The 27,595-nt window shown below is 44.1% G+C and overlaps 1 protein-coding gene across 2 annotated transcripts in view; it reads left to right on the plus strand.

Moving 5' to 3' along the window:
* Positions 1-27,595, plus strand: part of LOC124613340 (sodium-dependent nutrient amino acid transporter 1-like) — a 267,200-nt gene that overhangs the window by 116,277 nt on the left and 123,328 nt on the right. For both annotated transcript variants that reach the window (XM_047142036.1, XM_047142035.1), the window contains exon 2: positions 9,889-10,278. In XM_047142036.1, coding sequence (XP_046997992.1) covers positions 9,889-10,278 — 390 coding nt within the window. The remainder of the gene's footprint in view (positions 1-9,888; positions 10,279-27,595) is intronic.

A 27,595-nucleotide genomic window follows, 5' to 3' on the forward strand; every position in this document is an offset into this window, starting at 1 on the left:
GCGCTCGGCTGGACAGGCGCGGCTGGCGCCCCGTCGCGCCAGTACGTGGAAGCCGCTGTCTGCAGAGGCGGTGCAGCACCTCGGTCCGCGGCCGTCCTTGGCCGCGTCTGAGGCGGCGGCGGCGGCGGCTGCTGCTGCTGCTGCGTGCAGTAAGCAACCGTCCTGTCACGTCACGTCACGTGACGGGCCGCTTGCAGACGGCTCTCGCCGCACGCATCGCAGCCAGACGCGGCTTCCAGGAGACGGACCGAACTGGAATGCGCATGCGCGACGTTCTTGCCGGCCCTACGGACGTGTCCTGTGGCAGAGTGGCCGCGGCTCGAGCGCGTTCATCGAGCACGAGCGGCCGCTAGCCAAAGATACGCTACACACCTAACCATTCCACGGACGTCCCCGGCGCGTTACAGCAAGTGAATAGATGACGAAAAATGTTTATTTAGCCTGACCTCCATTACAACTAACCAGGAACAACATATACAAAAAATAAAAAAATAAATAAATCCAGAATGAGATTTTCACTCTGCAGCAGTGTGTGTACGCTGATACGAAACTTCCTGGCAGATTAAAACTGTGTGCCGGACCGAGACTCGAACTCGGGACCTTTGGCTTTCGCGGGCAAGTGCTCTACCATCTGAGCTAACCAAGCACGACTCACGCACCGTCCTCACAACTTTACTTCTGCCAGTACCTCGTCTCCTACTTCCCAAATTTTACAGAAGCTCTCCTGTGAACTGTGCAGAACTAGCACTCCTGAAAGAAAGGATGTGGCGGAGACATGGCTTAGCCACAGCCTGGTGCTAGTTCTGCATGGTTCGCAGGAGAGCTTCTGTGAAGTTTGGAAAGTAGCAGACGAGGTACTGGCAGAAGTAAAGCTGTGACGAGGGGGTGTGTGTCGTGCTTGGGTAGGTCAGATGGTAGAGAACTTGCCCGCGAAAGGCAAAGGTCCCGAGTTCGAGTCTCGGTCCGGTACTGTTTATTTATTGCTTATTTAGCCTCACCTCCATTACATCTAACCAGGAAAAACGTGTACAAACAATATTACACAATAATCACAATAATAATAATAATAATAATAATAATAATTTTCACTATTAATAAAAACAATTCGCAGTTATAATAATAATTTTTAATTTGAAATCAGTAATCCGACACAGAATGCTAAATGGCAAAAATATAGTTGTTTCTTCCATTGACTTCGAAAAAGCCTTTGACTCGGTGGATAGAGAGACCCTAGATAGGATCATCAGAGAATTTGGCGTCAAAAACAAACTGGCAAACGTTATCACAGAAACCTTAACAAATGGTTCAAATGGCTCTGAGCACTATGGGACTTAACTAAAGTCATTAGTCCCCTAGAACTTAGAACAACTTAAACCTAACTAACATAAGAACATCACACACATCTATGCCCGAGGTAGGATTCGAACCTGCGACCGGAGCGGTCGCGCGGTTACAGACTGTAGCGCCTAGAACCGCTCGGCCACTCCGGCCGGCTTCTCTTTTTCCCTAGCAGCCATTGTCACTTTCATTCAAATCCTCTCATCTTTCATTACCCATTCCATTTCTTTTAATACCAAGAAGGCTTCTAAAGTGTTACATTAACCAATATCGTTCTTGACGCCTCCATTATTTTATCGTCGTCGTCGTCGTCGTCGTCGCCGCCGCCGCCATTATTATTAAAACAAATTAATTTTTGTTAGTAATGCAAATCATTTTTATTGATCACGACACAAAAGAATTAATGACATTCACGTGGTAGTGGACATTGATTTACATTAATAGGGAAAGTGGAAAATTTGAGCCGGTCTGCGATTCGAACCTGGGTCCCCTGCTCACTATGCAGATGCTCTGACCACGAAGCCATCAGGGCACAGTGGTTATCGCAACTGCCCGGAGTACCCTAGCACGCCTTCCGTCAGACCGAAATTCGTAACTTGTCCACTACTACTGATGTAATGCCCCACACGTTATCCTCATTAGTCGCGGCGTTTCGCCGTATTCCGTAAGAGTTAGAGCTGTCTTTTTAACTATGAAACGATTTTAATTTCGCAAATACTTTGAGGAAGATTGTTTCAAAGTCGGGCTCCTGATACAAAAATAAATAATTAAAAATAGGAATATGGCAGTGTTGTTCAGTGGTATGGAGAAGATTTTACTTTGTTGAGAACGAGGATTTCTGCTGTTTTGCTGAAATAATAGTGCAGCGGTGGAAGATAAATAGGAAGGACTGCAATGATTGAAAAGACGATACAGCAAGTTCAGGAAATGATAATCTCCCCGCTTATCGCCACGTAGTCATTATGATTGTTCATAGGCAGGAGTGATATGGTCGAAATACAAATGTATCGCACACAAGCATTCGTCGCTAGTTCCCGCCGACGTGAGCGCTCTTATGAAAGTCCTTGAAGAACAGTCACCATAATCGAGGATGGGGAATATTAGTGACTCTTCGAGTTTCTTTTTAAGCTGTTGAGGAAGCACTTTATTATATTCCTGTAATGAATGAAATAATGCTGACACTTTCTTAGAGACTGCAGTTGTTTGTCCAGTCCAGATGATGGTCCAGAATTATCCCCACATTCTTTGCAGAAGAAGAAAAGATGATTTCTGTACTCTAGGATTAAGGGTGCAACAAGCTCAAAAAAAAAAAAAAAAAAAAAGAAAGATTCAAATGGCTCTGAGCACTATGGGACTTAACATCTATGGTCATCAGTCCCCTAGAACTTAGAATTACTTAAACCTAACTAACCTAAGGACATCACACAACACCCAGTCATCACAAGGCAGAGAAAATCCCTGATCCCGCCGGGAATCGAACCCGGGCGTGGTAAGCGAGAACGCTACCGCACGTGCAACAATTTCTCTGAACAGTTGGTAATGTCTTTTGTTGCGTTTTAGACTTAAGTTTCAAAACTATGTTCTGTGTCCATTCTGATAAAGTATGTAAATCAGCCTTTATGTTGTGGATGTGCAGATTTGTAGGGCTTGTACTTAGGTATAAATGAAGGTCATCGGCGTGTCAATGATATTTGCAATGGAAGTTAATAATCGATACTTCATTAACTTATAATGAGAAAAGTAATGGGTCCAACCCGAGTTATTTGTAGAACAATGGAAAAAAGTCAGCCGACCTCAGTGAAGATCAATTTGGTTTCCGGAGATATGAAGGAACACGTGAGGCCTATCCTAGAAGACTGGTTGAAGAAAGGCAAAATTACATTTGTAGCGTTTGTAGACTTAGAGAAAGCTTTTGACAGTGTTGACCGGAAGGGAGGCTTCTAAATTGTAAATGTAGCAGCGATAAAACACAGAAAGCGAAGAATTGTTCAGAATTGGTAGAGAAACCAGACTGAAAGGGGTCTAGCATGAAAGGGAAGCAGTATGAGAAGAAAGTCAGGACGGGGTTGCTGCCTTCCCCACAGTACACTGAGCATGCTCTAAAGCTAACCAAGAAGAATTTTTTAAGGGAATAAAGTTCACGGAAAATTAATAAAAAAAAAGCCGAGGTTTGCCGATGAGATAATATTGTCAGAGGCGGCAAAGGACTTGGAAAACCTGGTAAAAGGTATGGAAAGTGTCTTGGAAAGATATAATCCACGTTATAACAAGAGCTGTAGAATGTAGTCGAATTAAATAAAGAGATGCAGCGGGAATTAAATGAGGAAATGATACACTATAGGCCTAAGTAGTAGATGAGTTTTGCTATATGCGCGGAAATATAACCCACGATATCCGAAACAGGTAGGATCTGGTAATAACACAAAAAGCATTTCAGAAAAAAAGGGGCATTTAACATCCAATAGAAGTTTGTTACGAAGTCTCTTCTGGAAGTACTTGTTCGGAGTATAGCCATGTACGGAGTTGAAACGTGGACGATACTGTGTACAAGAAGAGGATAAAAACTTTCAAAATGAGACGCTGGAGAAGAATTCTTATCGGTAGACGAGTAAATGAATGCTGATGGTGGTAGAGTAGATCGAATAAATGGAAATGCCGTGTGGCTAGGGCCTACCGTCGGGTAGACCGTTCGCCTGGTGTTTAGAGTTGACGTCACTTCGGCGACTCGCGTGTCGGTGGGGATGAAATGATGATGATAGGGTAACACAACACCCAGTCCCTCAGCGGAGAAAACCTCCGACCCAGCCGGGAATCGAACCCGGGCCGTTACGTATGACATTCCGTCGCGCTGACCACTCAGCTACCAGGGGCGGACATCGAATAAATAATGAAGAGAGACTGAATAGAACTGCTGAAAAGAGTTTCGTGAAGACCACGGAAACAACAGATGTTACTTTGCGACACGATAAGTAAAATAAACGTCCTTCACCAGACCAGTGTGTAGGAACTCGTATTTTTTCTATTAGTGAGCGTTCACGTGCTAAATGTTATAACTGTTGCAAGAGTGTCACCGACACAACTGGTTAATCGCCCATCCAACTCTCCCTTTTTTCAGATTAAAATTTATTTATTTCATCTTTGGAGCCGCCTATGGGCTGGGATTATTACACAGTTGCTTCATTTCTTTAGCACATTCCACTTTCGCCATTATTGATTTACTCTCTAACTTGCTTTTCTTCCGAGAATATTCTTCCCGTTCTCATTCATTTCGTGTCGAATAGATCCACCACTCTCGTTATTTCTGATTTGAACCTATTAACTTTATTGATTACTTCCTTGGATGACGATATATTTCTTTGACTTACTGATCTTGGGTCTTCTGTTTGTCTGGTTAGGCAATATCTCACCTGCGCTGTTCCTGTTTTTATTTTATCCTTTACTGTGGTTGAAATCTTACCAAAATTTTCAAATGATTTCTTGTTTGATATCTACTTAAATGTAAACTCATCTGCTGGTATTTTTTCGGCCCCCCCCCCCCCCATATATTAAAATTTCCTTTTTTTATCTTTATTTTTTACGCAAATTCATATAAAAAACGACGTGTTTGGATCCTCACATCAATATAATTTGATTTCGAAGAAAGGTTGTTTGTAATGATGCATTTCTACGTAGTTGAACGATCCGGGAGCTTATTATCCATATAGAAAGACTCTTCGAAACCATATGGAAGAAAGAATGTTGTTAGTTCTAGAGATTGGCACCTAGTAAATGCAGTTTCTTTTCAACAATAAAACCAAAGTTCACTGTATCCAAGAGATACAGTGGTATTTGGGGGAACCGGAAACACGGGGAAGACGTTTAAAGCAGGGTAACTTGAAAATGTAAAATTTCCAAGGCAGAATTGCAGCCTGGATGAAAACAACATGGAGAGAATGGCGAAGAATGTTGCAATGTGTTGCGATGAAAGATTAGTGGGAAGGTTGATTTAGTTGCATCCATTACGCCGCATAATGGAAAGCCGGCCGGCGTGGCCGAGCGGTTCTAGGCCTTACAGTCTGGAGCCGCGTGACCGCTACGGTCGCAAGTTCGAATCCTGCCTCGGGCATTGATGTGTGTGATGTCCTTAGGTTAGTTAGGTTTAAGTAGTTCTAAGTTCTAGGGGACGGATGACCTCAGCAGTTAAGTCCCACAGTGCTCAAGGCCATTTGAACCATAATGGAAACTTCAGCTGTAAATTCTTTTGTTTTGGTGCACAAAGGCTATTTTCATACTAGTTTTCTGCTCAGTTGTGCTGGTTGTCTAATTTACTTGCAATAGATTCCGTTGTCATTTTATGGCTTCGTCTTCAGGCACATCTATCGAAATTAAACACGCCCTCAAGTATATCTCGTTGCTGTACCACAGAATCCTGTAACGAAATAAATGTTTTAGATGAACTTGACAGTTTTATATTTACTAAATTAGGGGATGCTGTGGTATAGCAACAAAATATACTTCTGTGTGTGTGTTTCATTTCGATACTGTGCTTGATGATGAAACAATAAAAGGCCTCGAAGTCGATTGCAAATAAACAACAAAGCTGAATTGGAAATTACGACGACAATGCTTTTGCTCTCCAAAACAAAAGGAAATTTTGCTCTCCAAAACAAAACAAAAGGAAAGGTTGAAGCCAATACCAATCTTAACGTCTTTGGCGTCTGCACTTCCTTTTTAACAAAAATCTGCACGTTCATGTTCTCATTTGGTTGCGTAAGCACAGAGCTCTTGTCACATGTTCAGCCACATGTTAGACTTTCTATCAAGCGGCTGTCGCGCGAGAACTGCACTTTTCGAACGACTGAATAGCACGGCTGAAGCGCAGGTGTCGCCTCGCGGCGAGTTTGCCACGCAAGGACACGACAAGTAGCCGGAATGTGGCGTACAGCTGTCCTGGCGGAGTGATAACCGCAGGCCGCGCCCGAGGGCGGGCACGTCCGTACCTCCAGAAAACGTAAGCGCCTCTGTCTGTGGCTCTGTCCGTCAAGGGTGACTCTCGAAGATTTGGTCAACTGTATCCCGAATGCTTGAACGTATGGATAAATAAGAGTTCATTTCATCACGATTCCTAATTATACTTCACCACTAATGTACCGCTATGGATTGTCGTTATCATCATAGTTCCCTTCCGAAGAAAGAGGATTCGTTGTCGCGATGCATGTGTAAAATGTTAGTCTGCTGCGTTAGCCTGTTGTTTCCGCTGCTCCTTGCGCTTTCGTAGAGAGTTCAACAGGCTAGTAACACTTAGAACCTTGAGTTCTGAAAATATTTGATATGGGCGTCGTTCTGGAGAGCAGTTGTTACATCCAAGTACGTGCTACAACCATGTGAGAGGTGACACACTGCGTGTATGCGTCGTTTATTAGTCTGATATAATGGACAGTGAAGCTGGCTAGCGCGGTGGTGCAGCAGTAGTTAACTCCATGCCCGAAGCCTTAAACTACTGTATAGAGATGGCCTTCTGCAGCACACAACACAATGATACTGGGATACAGGCTTGGAAAAGATTCCTTGCAATGCACGGAGAGGCTAGAAGGGAGAGGAAACATTCAGAATAATTAATTGTTATTGAATTTGAAGGAAAGTGGAATTTACATAGAGCTGTACATTTTTTGTCGAGCAAGGCGTTAGAAAGGGTTTATATTTCGTGTGCAAGCTTTGCGATAAACTCGAATATGATTTTGGCTCTTCTTCCCGTTCTCACACTGCATTGTAACGTGTGATTTCTGTGGTCCAATTCGGAATTCCTGTGACCCCATTTTAAAGTTGAGACTCTTCGCATTTTTAACAAGCAGCATACATCAAAAATAGAGAAGTGGGCCAAGCTTCCAAAGTTATTCCGTATGGGGAATTCCGTTGCTAATCTGTATCCATGTCGACTTTCTGTAAGCTCTAGATTTCACAGCGTGGCTTATCCCCACTGCGGCAGAGTGCCGATCCCTTAAGAAAAGCCACTTGTCAAGGCAGCGCTAAATAGACCGTGCCACCTCTAGTGCTCCAGACACGTTTTCATACTTTCAGTGAACGATTTTCCCGTCTATAGATGAAATGGTTTGAGGCTGCTAATGAAAGTTTCACGTCTTCCCCTTCCCCGTTTAACATGTTAAAGAAAACCTGAGCCGCTATAAACGGCATTAAGCATTTTTTCGTAATTTACCCGTGATCTGTAACCCTCACACACTACTTATGCCTGTAGGCTGCTGTGTTCTGAAAATAACGTCGGCGATAATAATTCTAATGTAACTACGTAGTAAGTCGAGTCACATATACAGATTTACGGAGTCATTTGTTAAGTTCTTGAATTAATACTCGTCTTGAGGTTAAAGCTCACTCTTGCGTCCGTGTTTGCTTGCAAATAAATTTGCCTATGAATAGATTTCGCCTTGAGCAAACACATTTTGTTTCTTCTTTTTACCCAGACGTGTTTCGCTGAAGTTATAGCGCCATCAGTGAGTCTATTTTCTTTCTACTAAATAACAGGAAAATTGCTGTGCAGTACCTGTGTACATAGCGGTATAGAAATTTCAGTTTTTAAGAAAAGGAAGTCTTCCCAAGTTTGAAAGCAGTTCTTTATATTACCTTGTTACCACTTGCTGTTGGTTTTGTGGTATTCTGTAGTTTGCGTCAGAGCTGTTTTTGGTCAAATGTTGGAGCGGACGAAAACAGACTTCCAGTAGATTGCACACTGGTATTTTGTCCGCATTTTGCCGGTCGGGGTGGCCGAGCGGTTCTAGGCGCTACGGTCTGGAACCGCGCGACCACTGCGGTCGCAGGTTCGAATCCTACCTCGGGCATGGATGTGTGTGTTGTCCTTAGGTTAGTTAGGTTTAAGTAGTTCTAAGTTCTAAGGGACTGATGACCTTAGCTGTTAAGTCCCATAGTGCTCAGAGCCATTTGAACCATTTGTCCTATAATATTATGAAATAATGGAATAGATGATGATAAAATGTTGAAATGCGTGGCTTTTTAAAATGTATTGAATTAATGAGATTAATTTTTCGGCATGAATGAGAAGCACAATAAGCTGAGCTATGCTTGGAAATAAGTTCGTATTAGTTGATATTATTTTGCAGGGCTAAGTAGTTTCTTTCTCCGCTGTAGATTTGTGCTTACCCTTCTTTATAATGCTACGTTTGGTCGCCGTGTTCACCTTTGAAGTCTTGACCGTGTTCCCATTAAGCTTATCGGATGTTCGTAATTTTCCAAAGTACACAGGTGGGCTTCAGTTCTTGTAATTATTGTACTATTTGAAATAACAACTCATACGACCTTTCTGATAATAAAACAATACTGTATTTTTCTAAACGGTGCACATAAGAAATACATACTCCTCACTTATTCATAGCGACCCCAAAATGGCGGTCTACAATTACTCGCTAAAAATGGCGTGCTTCTCACTCGTTCACTAGCTGAGCGCGAATCCTTCCTTCCTCCTACTGGTACAAGAAAAACTCTTTTTTTAACAACTGAAAATCAAAAATACCTGACGGTAGGCATAGCCTTTATGATGGGCTACCGCTTCATCTTTTCTCTTTGCCTTTAAAGAAAACGAAAACATAAAAGAAATGCGAAAGGTTTATCACAGTCCGCATTTTCTGAGCCAAACTAAAAGTGAGAAATGTACAAGTAGGATATCAAATTGACCACGGTGAGGTCTGGTTATATATAGGACTGAGGTATCCAAGCACGACTCAATACCCGCCCACATAGCCTTACTTCCGCCAGTACCTCATCTCCTACCTTCCAAATTACACTTAAGTTCATCTGCACATCTTGCGGGCTAGCGCTCCTGGTAGAAAGGATACGAGTACGCCAGGCAGGAGGCGACTGCTCGTTTCTTTATTTGCCAATGTACGCCATCCTGAAAATAAGCGAAAGGGCCAGCAACAAATAGAGAAGCAGTTCCGCGTGTGAAGTAAAGCTGTGAGGGCGGGTCGTGAGTCGTGCTCGGATAGCTCAGTCGGTAGAGCACTGCCTGCGGAAGACAAAGGCCCCGAGTTCGAGTCTCGGTATGGCATACAGTTTTAATCAGCCATGAAATTTCAAGTCAGCCCACACTCCACTGCAGAGTGAGAATTTACTCCGGTCTTACGTATCTGCACCCAGAAAAATGCGGTCATTTGAGGTACTCCTCAGTATGAGTTTGTTTTCACACGTAGCAATGTTCATGTGTTGACGCTACGTGGTATAGTGCCACGTTTATACATTTTATGACCTGTGAGGCATTTCTAGTTGTAACTTTGACTGACGTACAGTTGATGGTTCAGTAGCTATCTCCGGACAGTATTGGAGTTTTATTATGGCTTCATTGTTACGTATTGTAACATCTACTGTATATTTTTAATCGGGATGATTTGTTGAGCCGTCCGAAACTAGTCACCAATTAGATAAACTGCCTACGCAACTTAAAACGGTATCTTTAACAGTTATTGTAAAAACGGTTGAGCTTTGCCCACGATTGGCGGCAGCAGCGTCTGAAACTAGACAACAGCAGCACGGCTTCGCTGTTTGCAGGTGTCCCGCGAGTTCTCCTTCTCGTCCACGAGCCGGGGTGAGGCGTCGCCAGTGCAGTCCCCCACGGCCGCCTCGCCGCCAGCCTCCGCCGGCCTGCGGCTGGCCACACCGGTCCGCGGACAGGCGCACGCCGCTTCCGGCGCCGCGTCGTTGCCTCGTCCCACTGCCACTGCCCCTGCCCCTGGCGCGGCCACACTCGCGCACACCTCGACTCCACTGGCGTCGGCGGCGTCGCGAGCACCTGCTGCACCTGTTGCGTCGCGGGGAGCCGCCACACCTTCTCCTATCTCGCGCGACGGCAGTGCCATCCAGAGACATCTGTTGGCGGACGGAGACAACAGCTTGCAGAAAGCCGCGCTGCAGGAGCGCCACCATCACCATTTGCAACAGGTAACGGCCGTCTATCTTAGGCAGTGCATGAATCACCAACTCTCGTGGCAACTCCAATTGGTCTCTCTCGCTCTCTCTCTCTCTCTCTCTCTCTCTCTCGCTGGGCCGACTGCGCCAACGTCGAAAGCAAGATGACAAAGATTTCGTAATCATGGTTAAAGCTTAATGGTGATTTAGTTGTCTCTGTGCTACACCGAAGTTAAAGCCGGTTAACAAAAACGCGCCGGCCGCAGTGGCCGAGAGGTTCTAGGCACTTCAGGTTGGAACCACAGGACCGCTACGGTCGCAGGTTCGAATCCTGCCTCTGGCATGGATATGTGTCATGTCCTTAACGGTTAGTTAGGTTTAAGTAGTTCTAAGTTCTTGAGGACTGATGACCTCATATGTTAAGTCCGATAGTGCTCAGAGCCATTTGAACCATTTTTGAGCTAACCGGGAGTTTGACCGCTTTTATCTCCGTGTGTTACAGAGGAAAGTGCCCATTATACATGCAAAGATAATGATAACATCTGTCTGTCTGTGACACGTAGATTATAATATTGTAACCTCCTTGGTGTATATTACGCGCGCTTTTCAGATTGTATACGTAAAGTGTGTCTTGAGTGCCAAGGAGACAAAAAAGACGCCGAAGTTTTCAAAATTTGAACTTGACATTCTTATGGAGTTGGTTGGCTCCCATGCGTTAACATTAGTGAAGAAGGAAAAAACAAGAGAGAAACTGACGGTTCTACGGTCAGAGAAAAATTTGAATGCCTGGGCAAATATAACGACACAGTTTAATTCCACTCCAGGTAACGTTAAAAACTTTTTATTCATACATTAATAAATTTCTGTTAGTAATGTAAAGCAAAACACCTTTTTTCACGGTGTTTAGGTTCCTATATCAATAACAAGTCTAGATACACAGAGCACAAAGATGGGTTAAAGTGTCCTTACAGTGTCGGTAGCAGTTTCGTGTGTGCTCACGTTGACACCTAACAACATTAATTTACTTTATGGGCAACACAAGAGACCATTGGCCGGCCGAGCGGTTCGTCGCGCTTCAGTGTGGAACCGCGCGACCGCTTCTGTCGCAGGTCCGAATCCTGCCTCGGGCATGGATGTGTGTGATGTCCTTAGGTTAGTTAGGTTTAAGTAATTCTAAGTTCTAGGGGACTGATGACGTCAGATGTTAAGTCCCATTGTGCTCAGAGCCATTTGAACCAAAAGCCTATTCCTCTCACTTTGGTTGGGTTTTACAAAGAATATCGACAATAATTCCCAGCATTCAATGGTCGCTGTCAACATGAGCACACCATGCAAATTCCGCCGACACCGTCAGTATACTTAACCCCAAAATGACACCAGTGACCACAAAATGTATACGACAATACGAAAAGAAGATTCAGGAAGCACTTAGCGGATGAGAAAAAGTGCAAGAGTATAAGATGCGAGGGAGGGAGGGAGGGAGTAAAAAAATAAATTAATTAATTCACATGAGGCAAAACTGCTGGATGTAGTTCGGTCACCACTGAAGCACTTTGAACTGCGAGTCCAAATCGAATGGGTTTTCAACGTCATCATGGATTTGAATGTAGATGTGGTTGAAGAAGCAGTAGTTGAGGATGCCGGCAGTACCCTCATTCGTGGTATTGTAATTAATCCTCAAGAATTGGAAAATCTAAGTCCACTTGAGATTATTCTTGATACTCTTGCTAAACCTCTTCCCTAAGTTTCAAAATATGCAGCAACACTGTCTAGATGGAATCGGCGAAGAATGACCCCAAAACCCAAGGCAACTTCAACTTCACTGGACAGTGTCTTGCGGGAGAGAGCTGAAGTATTCGAGCAACAGCTGGAAATGATGAGAGCGGAGTACCTTGAAGAAATGAGGATAAAAAATTTAAAAGTATTGGCACTCAGAGAGGGAAATATTGGAAGACGAAAAATGCCAATATTTAATTTTTTATATTTTGTCACTTCCATATCACTTTCTTTTTTAAGTTAATAATTTACTTGTACTGTAAATCATTATAAATTAATTTATTGGTTCTGAGAATTTTACGTTGGCATTCAGCGACAACTTCAACATTTTGTTGCTTGCACACAACAGAAACTTTTGATAAAATTAATTATGTACGTTACATGTATTACGTAATAGTTACCTCCGTGAAAATGTTCATTAATTATAGTGCGACGAACTGCTCGCCTTGGCAAATTATCACGATACATTTGTTGACGGGGAGGAATTGGCTCGCTATGTCTGGTCCACTTTCAGTATGTAACAGCCTCAGCAGCTGCACGTAATTTCCACATCTCCTGGTGCCTCTTCCTTGCTAGTGCTCCGTGCAATATTGTGCAAGACTGCCATACGCATTATAATTGGCATTGTTTTTTGTGGACTACACCTCACCTCCACGGATAAAATGGGGAATATCCTCTCCCACAAACCACACTGTTTCTCCACAGTGTTCCTTGTTGCAACGCGAGACCTGTTGTATCTAACTATCGGCGTTCTGCTTCCCTTTGCGGATTTGAAAGTGGCGTCAGTAGGTATGGTCTGCATGCATAGCCACTGTCTCCTGGTAAGTGATCTATTGGTATTTCCCCACATTCAGACTGAGCTCTGCGAGCGCTGTTACGAAATATTTTACTGTCTTGCACAGAACCAGGCCTCTGAGCCACAATATCCCGTATTAATAAATTTTGGCCACTGATGGATTGGCAGTTAAATGAAAAATAGGATTTTCTATTGCGGAAAAACTGCGCATTAAGTCCCCAAGGGGACAGAATCCTTATTTGAGTAAAATCCACTGTACCTATGACTCCAGGAAATCCACCCAGTATGCTGAAACCATCCATCACGGAGTGTAATCCAGCACGAGATAAACTTCGTGTACTGCTGCAAAGATCGCCGATACTTCACTATTAATTCTTTGGCATGTTCTACTATTACACTAGCACTGTCACCAGTTACTATATTAAATGGACCATTTGCATATGCCCCTAATGTCATTAAAAGTCTGTTCATGGTTGGGATAGCGATATTTCGCTAAGTAGGAAATTCTAACGCGTCATAGATATGACTTAATAACCACCACACACTTTCTTTTGAAAGACAGAATCGCTCCTCAAATTTCCTGCTTTCGTAATTTTCGAAAGTATTTCCCCTCCTAAAATCGTTTGGATGTAAAAATCATTTCTTCTTGCATTCAGGCAGCCGTATTCTTGAGTAAACTTAAAAACGAATCAGTCTTGGTGGAAAGAGCATTTGAACGGAATGGATAGTGTCTTGAAAAGAGATTATGAGCTGAACACCAACAACAGTAAAGCAAGGGCAATAGAATCAGGTGATGCTGAGAAAATTAGTAAAAGTAGTAGATGACTTTTACTATTTGGGCAGCATAATAATCGACCCTGACCAAATCCGAAACGATATAATATGCAGACTGACTCTGGCAAGCCATGCACGTGTGAAAATAGTTCACTGACGTCGTACTTTAATTTCAATACAAAATTGTTGAGGCGTTGGTGGCCACTTGTTGAAGTACTGCTAATTGTCTTTCGTCTCGGAATCGTCAGCTGACGTTTGCCATCGCCAGTGGTTGATGTTATCAACGATTCAGCCGCCATTGTAGTTCGCCACTCGCAATGGATTGTGAATCTATGACCACACCAATCACCAGTACGTCAGAAAAAAATCATTAAACGTCGCCGAAGCCAGACAAAAGCTAACAAGCAATCAAATCTTTATGCCAGGAAGACTCTTCTGAAGGCATTTGTCTCGAGAATAGTGCTCCACCTTGTTGCACTCGCTGGACAGCGCGTCTAAGGCGTTCAGCCTGACTGGGTTGCCTCCAAACACGTTTCTGACGATTGTCTTGTTGAAGGCATATGCGACACTCATCGTTGGAGAGAACTTGATGCCAATCCTGAGCGGTCCATTAGGCATGTTGTTGGGCCCATCTGTACCGCGCTGCGTGGTGTCGTGGTTGCAAAGATGGACCTCGCCATGGACGTCGGGAATGGAGTTGCGCTTCATGCAGCCTATTGCGCGCAGTTTGAGTCTTAACACGACGTCCTGTGGCTCCGCAAAAAGCATTATTCAAAATGATAGCGGTCATCCACTGCAGTAGTAGCCCTTGGGCGGCCTGAGCGAGGCATGTCATCGACAGTCTGCCGGCCGCGGTGGTCTCGCGGTTATAGGCGCTCAGTCCGGAACCGCGCGACTGCTACGGTCGCAGGTTCGAATCCTGCCTCGGGCATGGATGTGTGTGATGTCCTTAGGTTAGTTAGGTTTAAGTAGTTCTAAGTTCTAGGGGACTGATGACCGCAGCTGTTAAGTCCCATAGTGCTCAGAGCCATTTGAACCATTTCATCGACAGTCTCTATCTCCTCCGTGTCCGAACAACATCGCTTTGGTTGAGTCCGAGACGCCTGGACACTGCCCTTGTCGAGAGCCCTTCCTGGCACAAAGTACCAATGCGGACGCGATCGAACCGCGGTATTGACCGTCTAGGCATGGTTGAACTACAGAGAACACGAGCCGTGTACCTCCTTCCTGGTGCAATACTGGAACTGATCGGCTGTCGGACCCCCCCTCCGTCTAATAAGCGCTGCTCATGCGTGGTTGTTTACATCCTTCGGCAAATTTAGTGACCCCTCTCAACAGTCAAAGGGACTGTGTCTGTGATAAAATATCCACAGTCAACTTCTGTCTTCCCCGAGTTTTGGGAACGGGGCTGATGCAAAACTTTCTTTGATGTGTGTATTAATTGATAAGAGGCATCCTGAGGCATCAAGGAATCGTCCTTTTGGTAATCGACAATAGTTGTACTTGAGGGAAGGAGAGACGGAACCGCAGACTTGACTACAGTAACGGTGGAAGCAACAATGGTGTGCCACTGAGTTGGACAAATTTTTGCTGGCTGTGTGTAATGTCACGCACGAACCAATAGGGCTGAGTCACTCATTCAAATAACGATTCAGAAGTCCATGGAAGACCCGTTTTCTTCGAAATGTAAACAGTGAGAATGTTGCACCAATGAAAACACAGTTACAGACAAGTTAAGAGTCTATTATGAGCTTCAGATTGCTTTAATAGTATGAATTGAGGCGTTTGTAGTGTTTTAGTGCAGTCCTGCTTTATGCACACTGATCAGCCAGAACATTATGACCACCTACCGACTGTCCATATAAACCCGTCCAGGCGATATCACAGCCACCTGGCGAGGAATGACTGCTAGTCAGACACACGCACGGTGAATGTAAATCGGCGAGCGTGCTGTCCGTGCATGGAATGGGGAAGGCGCGCGACGTCTCAAAGTTTGACTAGGGCAGATTGTGGTGCCCCAGAAGCCCGGCAAGAGCATTTGGCAAACTGCAAGACTTGTCGGGTATTCGAGGAGTGCTGTGATATGTTCAACACGTGGCGCAACCAAGGTGAAACCACGTCCAGATGTCGTGGGGTTGGGCGACCACCCTTCATTACAGGTGTCGGGCCGGCCAGAGTGGCCGTGCGGTTAAAGGCGCTGCAGTCTGGAACCGCAAGACCGCTACGGTCGCAGGTTCGAATCCTGCCTCGGGCATGGATGTTTGTGATGTCCTTAGGTTAGTTAGGTTTAACTAGTTCTAAGTTCTAGGGGACTAATGACCTCAGCAGTTGAGTCCCATAGTGCTCAGAGCCATTTGAACCATTTTGAACAGGTGTCGGACGTCGTAGGATGGGCAGAATGGTAAAACGGGTGGTGAACTGTGGCGGTACTAAATCAGACTTTAATGCTGGGCAGAGTCAAAGTGTGTCTGAACACACAGTGCACCGAACACTCCTAGCGATGGGCCTCTGTAGCTGACGACCCAGGCATCTGCCAGAGTTGGTAACACTTCATCGGCAACTACGACGGAAATGGGCACGTGACGATCGGCATTGGACGTTGGCACCGTGGCAGACCGTTGCGTTGTCTGATGAATCCCGATAACTTTATAATCATTCCGATGGGAGACCAGAAACCGTTGTCTTCCAGGGGAGTAGCTTCTTGGCAGCTGTACTGGGGACTGAGACAAGCTGGCGGCTCCATAAAGCTCTAGCGAACATTGACGTGGGCATATATCGGTCCAGTGGAGCTCGCGCAAGGCACCGTGACGAGCCAAGTAGTATCTTACACTGGTTGCAGACCACTCGTACACCCCTTCATGACGATCATGTTTCTCGATGGCAGCGGCATTTTTCAACAAGATAGTGCGCTATGTCCCAAGGCCAGGAGTGTTATGGAATGGTTCAAGGAATACAGTGGTGAGTTCCAATTGATGTGCTGCCCCCCTCTCCCTCCCTACCCCTCCTTCGTCTCCCTCATCGCTCCCTCCCCTGCCAACGCGCGCGTGCTCTCACAAATGTGGTGCCAATTCCCTCCAGCAACCTACCAAAGTCTTATTACTTCCATGCCACGACGTGTCGCCGCTGTTATCCATGCCAAAGGTGGACATACGGGCAATTAGGCAGGTGGTCATAATGTTCTGGCTGATCAGTGTAAATATCCCATTTGTTGAAATTTGTCAGGGGTCCATTTATTGGATAAAAGATTGTTTGAAAATGACGAATTCGCAAATAAAGACTACCTTTTGAAAACGTTATTTCACGCACAGTGAAGCAATTTGTGTTCAGTGCATAGGACTACCATTTATTCGTGAAACGTAAGTAAAAGGACTAAACTGCCGCACAGCTGTTCTCGCATTCGAATGCGAAAGCTTATCATTACGAGTCTTACGGCGTAACAGTTGGAAATCTACGGCAGACCTTTGGCTTAAGTTCAGTAACTAGTTTGACGTCCTCAGTTCGAGAAAACAGTAAACGTCGAAAAGGGAAAGAATGTTTTCAGACTAAACTTTAATAAGAGAAAATAATAAATGGAATTATTGACGTCGTTGAGGAACTGCGTATACGAGTTTCGAAATGTAAACTTCCCCTTCAAGACGGCGTTAACTGCTGACGCGAGCGTAACCAGGAACTGAACTGGTATTGTGGTAAGGGGATGGGGAGGGACACTCATAGTATCGCGGCGAATGACGAAATAGTTTTGAAATTTAGATACAAGTGGCACTAGTCTGCTGCTTAAAATGGCGCGTAAATTATCCAGAGTGTATTCATCCAGTGATGCATAATGAGAGCACTTGGGACTGCCAACTAGTTTTACGTATATTTTCATGCCTTTTCTAAACATGCTTAACGTAAAATACTTTACAAATAGGTTAATGTGTTAAGTAATTCGGTAATAAGACGTTTGAAGCTATTTGTACATGGAAGTTCGATTGCTCGGTTGTTTAAAGAATTGAGGGGGGAGGGGGGGTTGCTGATGCGATCCGATACTAGATCGCAGAAGCAATCGTCATAGTCATTCAGACGACACAACTGCAAACATTACCCATCTCCATATTTCTATGTGCCATTAGAACACCCATGATAGTGTTAAAGCACACGAATTCGAATATTTGAGTAGACTGTGTTGCTTTTGAACAAATATTGCATAATACTAATAGTTTTTCAAAAGCAACTTATTTCTGTTCTAAATTTAGTACCGTCGCATGCCCTTCAACTGCAAATCCGCTTGCTTCAACGCATCGTAACTTTCTTAGACCTTGAAATTTTGTTTTAGAATTGCGTTTTTAGTTAAAGCTTGCTTTTGGAAAACAAGACGCCTTAGCGTTGCACTAAATTCAGTTGTAAAGCATACAGCATAATCAACTACTGATGATTAAGATGTGAAATGATTGTAAGACAGTAAACGAGGTGGGTCTAGGAATTGCAGATAGAACAGCCTCGGGACAGCATTCAGGGATGAGTCAGTAAGCTACCTTCGCCAGAACTGTTGGCCGATGGCCCACAGGGAGCTCTCTCTCTCTCTCTCTCTCTCTCTCTGACAGACAGACAGAGAGAGAGAGAGAGAGAGAGAGAGAGAGAGAGAGAGAGAGAGAGGCGGGGGGGGGGGGGGGGGGGGGCAGGAAGGGGGGTTGCAGTTTTTTCTCCTCATTTAGTCGGCGCTATTTCTTGCTGGTGTGGGCATTCCTCAGCTGAAGAAGCACTCCTCTTTATTCTACAGTGTTTCCAACTTCTGCAAACTTTCAGCAGACTAATCTAGGACTGCTTAAAAGATTAAGGTCTAGAGATAGTCTGGCTTTGACTCTTATAACCCCAGATTATTCTTGGATATAGGTTCTGAGTATAGCACAATAAACTGTTTGAGTAGTTGCACAGTACTGTGTCAGTGCCTCCAAGAGCTCTGTCATTGGTGACGACCGACATAGCTGTGCATTCTGGTATTCTACGTACTACAATGCGACGCACGTTGATAAGGACTCCGTTCCTTTACTTGCGCAACTTCGGCGTAGTTTGAGATGACTTCGTGGAAGCAGATACACGTTCAACAACTGCATGAACTTGGATAATCAGGTTTTTCGTAGAATCGCGCGACGATTCTGGTAGATAGTGTCGGAAGTCCCATGCGGCTTTTCGCGGATGATGCTGTAGTATACAGAGAAGTTGCAGCATTAGAAAATTGTAGCGAAATGCAGGAAGATCTGCAGCGGATAGGCACTTGGTGCAGGGAGTGACAACTGACCCTTAACATAGACAAATGTAATGTATTGCGAATACATAGAAACAAGGATCCTTTATTGTATGATTATATGATAGCGGAACAAACACTGGTAGCAGTTACTTCTGTAAAATATCTGGGGGCAGGGGTACGGAAAGATTTGAAGTGGAATGATCATATAAAATTAATTGTTGGTAAGGCGGGTACCAGGTTGAGATTCATTGGGAGAGTCCTTAGAAAATGTAGTCCATCAACAAATGAGGTGGCTTACAAAACACTCGTTCGACCTATACTTGAGTATTGCTCATCAGTGTGGGATCCGTACCTGATCGGGTTGACGGAGGAGATAGAGAAGATCCAAAGAATAGCGGCGCGTTTCGTCACAGGGTTATTTGGTAACGGTGATAGCGTTACGGAGATGTTTAACAAACTCAAGTGGAAGACTCTGTAAGAGAGGCGCTCTGCATCGCGGTGTAGCTTGCTCGCCAGGTTTCGAGAGGGTGCGTTTCTGGATGAGGTACCGAATATATTGCTTCCCCCTACTTATACCTCCCGAGGAGATCACGAACGTAAAATTAGAGAGATTAGAGCGCGCACGGAGGCTTTCAGACAGTCGTTCTTCCCGCGAACCATACTCGACTGGAACAGGAAAGGGAGGCAATGACAGTGGCACGTAAAGTGCCCCCCGCCACACACCGTTGGGTGGCTTGCGGAGTATGAATGTAGATGTAGATGTAAATGTCTTCGAGGAATCAGGAGGGGGAGGGGGACAAAATAACATAATGTGCTACGGGCAACATTTTTTAAAGGAAATTTAGACTACATCCGTCGTAAACGTCAAAGTTGGCTCGATCCTCATTAGAGGCGTAGATTTACTATAGGCGATGCATTCTTGGCTTTCTAAGCGCTAACGGACATCACATAGCCACGCGGGATTAGCCGAGCGGTCTCAGGCGCTGCAGTCATGGACTGTGCGGCTCGTCCCGGCAGAGTTGTCTTCCCGCGGGCGTGTGTGTGTGTGTGTGTGTGTGTGTGTGTGTCCTTAGGATAGTTTAGGTTAAGTAGTGTGTAAGCTTAAGGACTGATGACCTTAGCAGTTAAGTCCCATAAGATTTCACACACATTTGAACAATTTTTTTTTTTTGACATCACATAACATGTGACTACCCTTTAAAGTGTCACTAAATCAACGGAGCGACTTACTTCTTAAACACACTGTATTGCTAAACAATGTAAATGTGAAGCTCCAGAAAAGAAAAATCTGTCTGATCAATACTACGCAGAGAAACATTGCCCTCTAATAATTAATCATATAAAAATTTCCTTTCCTTTACTGCCTTATAATATTGCAATTATTGCCTCCGTCCTGCCTACATTCTTTCTCTGATAGTGCTTACTGAAAATTGGGCAACTTTACGTTAGTACGAATCATTTCAAGTCATTGATTCCTCATAGAAATTTCTTAGACTGCCGTAACCTGTATATCACATATATATCCACTACCCATACGGAGTAAGTAGAGGTTAAATTCATTATGAAAATTCTCTTAGTTCTCACATTGATTTTTTCGTACAGTCCTGCCCACAGTTACGCGAGACCTAACTAGTTTCAATCTGTATTTGGGGATACTGTTTACGGTGGGCTGGCGCAGAGCACTAGAGTCATCATAGCGCGTCTGATTGACAGGTGGAACTGGCTGAGCCACTGCGACGTTTAATGAAATATGAATTAATGAGCATTAGTGAGCTTTGTTTTAAGGTCGGTAAAATTCTTTAACACCTCCGTCTGACAACCTTTAAAGCAATAGATCTGTTTTTAGCAGAATATTGTGTTTTATTTGTTGCTTAGTGAATAGGATATCTTTTGCAGATGGTGTGCCTTTGCCATTCTCCAATCATGGAACTAGCTTACGTAGCCAGTTATGGCGAACCTACAGTTTGTCTCGACTCCGAACCATTACGCAATTTGGAATTTGCCAGAGGCGGAAGAAGTGATAAGTGGCAGAAAATTCCTAGAACAGGATCAAAAATCCGTTTATTAAGTCTAATCCCTTCCCACTGATCCAGCAATTCGATACTAACTTCCCTTGACCCGAAGTAGTGACTAATCATTGGATCTTACCTGGATTACGTTCTGAAAAAGACATCTTTTTAAAAGAAGCTAAGTACAAGGCACCGTTGGTGCTTGGTACTAACTAGCGACCCGTCCCGACTTCATACGGGTAGCACTAAACACTTACAGCGGACGACTTGCTTTGCTTAGCGGCAATAAATTACACACACAAGCCTTTCTCTTTGCCAGTGAAAACCGTAACATCTATACAGTAATTCCTGAGGTTAGCCTTCGCATGTAGACATACAAACGTGTCAGGGCCTTTAATTCAGTAATATGTATAGATCAAGACTGGACGTATCTTAATCACCACGATCACTTATGTCTATAAAATTCAAGGCCTTAATCGAATCGAGACGATTGCCTAAAAAATATCGAATGTCAAGAGAAAGCAGTGTTAAATACATGTAAAACGAAGAGCATCTTCTGCTTCGTCGCGTGTGAATAATACAAATATTTGTTGACTCCTTAATGACTTATAAACATTGACATCATTTGATTCCTACTAATGATGAACGCCTTGTTACTCGATATATTGTGAGTTAATGAATGCCCGAAGTCACTCTGTCTTGACGGCAGTTTAAAACAATCCCCATTTCCGTTCTTGGATAAGTCCTAATTGAGATGGTTCGTTTGTTAACTCTCCAACACCTATTATGAGATAAGTGTTTGTGTAGCTACCGTTAGTTTGATTTTGATGTGTGCCATTGGTTAGTAGGGAGAGTGTGTCCCGTTGGGGACGCAGAGGGTTACACTGACAGACGGATTGCTAGAAGTAATATCACATGCCCTTCCCTTTCTCTGCCGATGAAATTAGAGGGATGGAGAAGGCTACCATTACAAAGATTGCAATGGCTCGTTTACGATAACAGCTTTAACAATGCTGTTGAGTTTCACAACAGTGTTAAATGTCATAAAATAAAAGTCGAAGATGGTTTTCTCTTTATACTGCTCCCCACGATACAGTCATCTGTACTAGCAAATTCGGAAGTAGATTAAATCATTGCCTATCCTCTCCAGCGTTGATGCGATGTCACTTAGCAAATGAGACGTTGGTCCTGAAAATTATGAATGGAACGTAAAAGAACTTAGATAAATAATTAAAGTGAAATCAGAGGTGTCGATTTTTGAAGTTCAGAGCGAGTGCTGAGTTAGAGCACTCACATTCACAAATGTTGAAAACTAGCCCTTCTGAAAATCTAGTTTGAGGTGCTTTTGAATGGGTAACACTTGATGAAGGTAAGCAAAGTACTGTTTATTAGATTCTTTTTCCACACTATCTAATTAATATAGAAAGTAATTCACACAACCCACATAGAATTTTTCATTTTCTTCATATCTCCGTGTAATTTCTAATTCTTACTCATAAAGAATATGTTCCAATGAACAGTGGATCGTTTGAAAATGTTCGCCACAATGACAAGTTTAAAATTTCTTGTTTCTTGTTTTCGACACGCATGATAGCGTTGTCGTGCCATTTCTCTTGCGTCATGGTGTTGCCCAGGTAAGTCTTGAGCCTTCTAGGAACATTCCGCTGTACTTGTAGAAACCGGTATAGTTAAAACGATCTTGATGAATTTAAGCACCTCTGGAATCAATTCACCCATTTGCCTGTTTGAGGAAAAGAAACGAACTAATTCTTCTGTACTTTCAATGACATAATTTTTAGATTTACACACATCTAACGTCACATCTCTGTGCAAAGTTAATCTTCTGGGTCAAAGTCATACTCATAAAATTGTGCTACATAACTGCAATCTTTAGTTTTGGATAGAAGAAATGTTTCTATGTCTTTCAAGTGAGTCATATTGGCTTTAGGAGATCGATCATCGAAACACTGAACCACGTTATGTAAAACCTCAATATAAATTCTCTGGTAATTATCCACCGCCGCTGGCAAAAGCCTAGAGTAGAGCGCCGTCATCAAGTTTTCGAACTTTTGGGTGTTCAGGATCTGTGACTTTTTTTTTTTTTTTTTTTCTCAGCTGCAAGCGAGAGCTCCACACTTCTTGGAAACTTCATCAGTTCTCGAACACTATTCATATCGTCCATGGCGTTTTGGAGCTGTAGAGAGGACTTTTGCAGAAAAGCATTCAAAATTTTAAATAGAAGTGTAGTGACAACGATAAATTCAAAAGTACACAGAAAATTTGTTAAATCTTTAACTTTACTACTGACTTTGGATTTTTCGAACTAGTTCCTTGAAGAACAAAATTAACTATTCGTAATTCTGTGAAATAGTTTTGAACGTGCTTATTCTACAGTACTACCTGACAGGGCAGAAAGTCAGAAGAGTTACAGGATGAATAAAGCTAGCACCTTGGGCAGCTTGTAGAGACTCAAATATGGCTAATCGCTTGGGGGACCCGCTACACAATTCGTCATTTCTTTCACATTTGAAAGGTAGTGGTCTCGTTTGCATAGCCTCTTGGGTCCCATGGTTCAAAGAACGGGTCCAACAGTGAACATGCAGAACTCATGTGGCTCAGTTTCTCTGATTTTTGCTTGGAACCCAGAAAAACGCCAGTCATATTGCCGTTCCGTCAGTAGCAATGCCTTCGCATGAGTTGATATATAGAGCAAAGAGAGTACATCGACTGAAATTCTCAACAATACTTAAGCTGTAGTAGATTGAGCATTATAGAAGCCAAAAAATAATTGATTAGTTTGAAAAATATCACCACTGACGCATCGAAGGCAAATCGAAACTTGCTCGTGTTGACAAACGTCGCTAATTTCATCTAAAAGAGTGTTACTCAATAATAAAAAGTAAATTAAAACTTATTGCTCCACAAAGAAGGTACTGACTGAGTGAATATCTATAGGTGCAAAACAAGCTATTTAAATCTCTTCCGGCCGTTGCGCGTTGGGCGTAACATCAAAAACTTCTGAGACGTTCCCGCGCGCGCGAGAGAGGAGATAGAGAGAGAGAGAGAGAGAGAGAGAGAGAGAGAGAGAGAGAGAGAGAGAGAGAGAGAGACGCTAAGCGCCTGCAGTTGTTTCTGGCCGACTGAGAAACGCCAGGCCGGCTTGCGTGGGACAACGCGAGAGTGCAACTTCAAAATTGGCATAACTGACGGCCTTGAGTTTTTTCCCAGTTGTCCTGTATTTGATTTATTCTATTTTTTCTTCCCCGAAAATGTGGGAGGGTTCACGAGCACCGGAGTACCCAAGGAGTCGGCGCCCCTGGTGACATATTAAAATTAAATGTTGCAGGGATATATCATGATAATGATCGTAATCTGACGGGGCAAAATATTATCTTTCCCTTAAAAGACCACACGGTCCTATTTACAGCAGTGTAGATGGTACAGGAATACCTTGTTCATAGACCTGACGCCAGGCAATTATGACACTTTATCACAAACGTAAATCATGACAGTCAAGTGTGTGTGTGTGTGTGTGTGTGTGTGTGTGTGTGTGTGTGTGTGTGTCGGGCCCATGAATAGATTCAACGCGAATGAAAATACCCGGTATGTTGGTGTATTAACGCGGAAAGTACAAAGAGTCTACAAGGAATGGTGTGCAGCTCGTTGCCATGTAATGCAGCCTTAGAACAGCGGTCGTTAAAGGGTTCTAAGCGACAGGGCACTGACAAGAGTATCACGCATTGTCAGTGACAGTCGTTTTCAGACCCGACAGAAATTATTGCTGTCAGGGAACTGCATGCATGGGTCTTTTGTGGTCAGGTAACTCTCAAGATAGAACTGTCCACTGCGGCCCGTAAAGCTGCTCGTCTTCAGCGGGCCAGACGGCAGAGCAACTGGCCAGCACCTGACTAAAGGCATGTGGTCTCGCCCGACTTGTCGCTATATTGCCTCTTTTTCAAAAGATGCTAGAGGTGTTTAACCCACAGTGTGCATAGGACGTAGTTTAAGCAGCAGGCAATTCGTTAACTTTCTGGAGAGTTTCTCGTACCATGACGTGATTCCATTCATTCAGGTTACCGTAAAAATGAAGCACTGTTTATTTTAACATTCTCCATGCCAAAGTGTTACGGTATTCTTCTGCATCGTCTTGCTGTGCCTTCCAAAATGACAACACCCATGTTCACAGTGCGACACACGTAAGTTACTGGTTTGACGAACACACTGGCACCCTATAGCACTATACTGTTCCTCTGAATCAGGGTTCTCCAAACGTTGTAGTCTGCGGGCCACATTGATTCCTCCATGAAGTCATAAGGGCCAAGATCTACCTAGTGGGATAAAAGAACCCTAGCACTCTGTGATCACTGTAATGTAAGGCTAAAGGAAAGATGAAATCGCAAAAATCTAAGGTTGTGGGAATAGCTAGCACTGAAACGAACTACGATTTTTATTTATTTACATAACTTTGATTGGTGGACGTACCTGACCGAATTTCTGGCATATTTTATTCTGGCGAATTTCATCGACAAAAAAGTATGTCACTCCACATTCTTCACGAAAGCGTCCTGCAAAGTTAACGAAATCTCAAAATCATTGTTAGCAACACTATTACTACAAGACGTAACAGAGGTAGAGTATGTCAACGCATTGTTATTTCAAGCAGTGCCACGATAACTTTAGTTATGTAGTCTTCTAGCGAGTAGCAGAGCCAGAGCATATATTTGATAGTTCTGTTGCGTGATTGTGTCTATGTTGCGAGTGTCTCACGAGGTTTTTTTTTGTCTTATGCGCTTTACTAGTAGATGTGGGACAATTCGAAGAGACAAGGAAAATTTGAAAATCGAAATACGTAAAGAAAGTGAAACCTTGCTTACGAATCATCTTCCATAATGATTGATTACTAAGGCTAGTCGCCGAAGTGGCGTCCATTTGATAGACTTGCACCAGACTCGTGAGTAGAATAAAATGCAAAGAATTTTTTTACCTAATGTTTTCGCCAAACTAGTCTGTTAACCGTTTTTTTTCCACTATCGCACGGAGAATGGTCTGTCTGTTTATTGTGGATAGCTACTAGTTTAACCATGACCTTCTGCTTTGTAAAGATAGAGCCCCGACAATGTCGCGGTGTATTGGCCGCGATAGGCCTCGAAACTCAATTGTTGGCAGTATAGGCACCACCGGATGTCCGGCCAGCTAACGCGGGCCGTAGTTTGGAGACCCCTGCTCTAAATCAACCAGTCTCAGTCCAACTGCAAATAGCCGGGAATATTTGGCACAGCTGGTGAAACGCAGGACTCAACATAACACCAGTTGGGCTGCTCTTCGGGATAGAGATGCATCAGTTGGGGGGTGACACATGCGAGAAACTTATTGTCTCTTCTCGACGAATTGAGGTCCTTATCAAGGGTAGAAAATGGTTCAAATCGCTCTGAGCACTATGGGACTTAACTTCTGAGGTCATGAGTCTCCTATAAGAACTACTTAAACCTACCTAACCTAAGGACATCACACACATCAATGCCCGAGGCGGTATTCGAACCTGCGACCGTAGTGGTCTCGCGGTTCCTGACTGTAACGCCTAGAACCGCTCGGCCACTCCGACCGGCATCAAGGGTAGAACTGAGTTTAGTCTGTAATAGCGTGACGTCTCTTGACGGTGTCCGCGCAGTCTTTCGCGGCGACATGTTTCGATAAAATCTTCTCCGTTTACAAGCCGCGTCACGTCTAATAAACATTCGAGCTATCGATAGTCGTCTCTACCATCGTCATCAGGAGTTAAAATCACTGAATGCCGGGGCTGACACGGTGTTCCGTTCAAATAGACGTAATGGCGGGGTCTGGAACCTCCAGAGAGCGCCGCTGTGACGCATGCGTGGGAGGCAAGTTGGGCAGCTCGTAACCGGCGCTGGCCTCTTGCGCCATGTGACGTCACTCGGACTCGCGGAGGGACGGAGATCCTAGGCGCTGCCCAACTTGTCTTCACGCATGCTTCACTCCGGCCTTCTGTGGAAGGTTCCGGACGCTAGCATTGCGTCTATATAAGCAAAACACCGTGCTAGCCCCGCACTGACTGATTTTTAACTCCTGATGACGATAGCGGAGGCAGCTGTCGAAAACTGGAATGTCTTATTCGACGCGACACGACGCGTCTTGTAAACGGAGAAGATTTTATTACTCTTGACGGTGACTCTTTTTTTTCCCTTCTGGCACTATTATTTGTCAGTGATGAATCGCCGTTGTAGACAAAATTCGAAAGCCCGGAGTGAAAGCTGTAGCTGAAGTCCCTAGCACCTACGTGTCGGCAGTTCCGTAGGTTTCGCCGCGCGGACGGATGCGTCAGGCGACTCCTGCCGCCCTCAAAAGGAAACATCGAAGGACAGTGCGTAGGTGTCATTATCTGCGGCAGAATAGCGGCGCAGCGGGCGTGGGAGCGGCGAAAATAAATAACTTCACTGAAGGCTAACGTCGTAACTTCCCACTCAAAGCGGTCTTTTGCTAATAAACCAAAATATCACCGCAGCCTCCCCCCTTCGTAAAACTAAATATTCTCTCTCTCTCTCTCTCTCTCTCTCTCTCTCTCTCTCTCTAACTAAATATTCTCTCTCTCTCTCTCTCTCTCTCTCTCTCTCTCTCTCTCTCTCTCTCTCTCTCTCCCCCTCCCCCCTTCCCTCCCTCCCTCCCTCCCCCTTAGACAGTAAAGGTGAAGCAACGAGAAGACATGGTCGGATGTTAACGTAACTTCATACGCGTGCCCAGCACGTATCAGTA

The sequence above is a fragment of the Schistocerca americana genome, chromosome 4 (genome assembly GCF_021461395.2).
Source record: "Schistocerca americana isolate TAMUIC-IGC-003095 chromosome 4, iqSchAmer2.1, whole genome shotgun sequence".
Classification (NCBI taxonomy): Eukaryota; Metazoa; Arthropoda; class Insecta; order Orthoptera; family Acrididae; genus Schistocerca; species Schistocerca americana.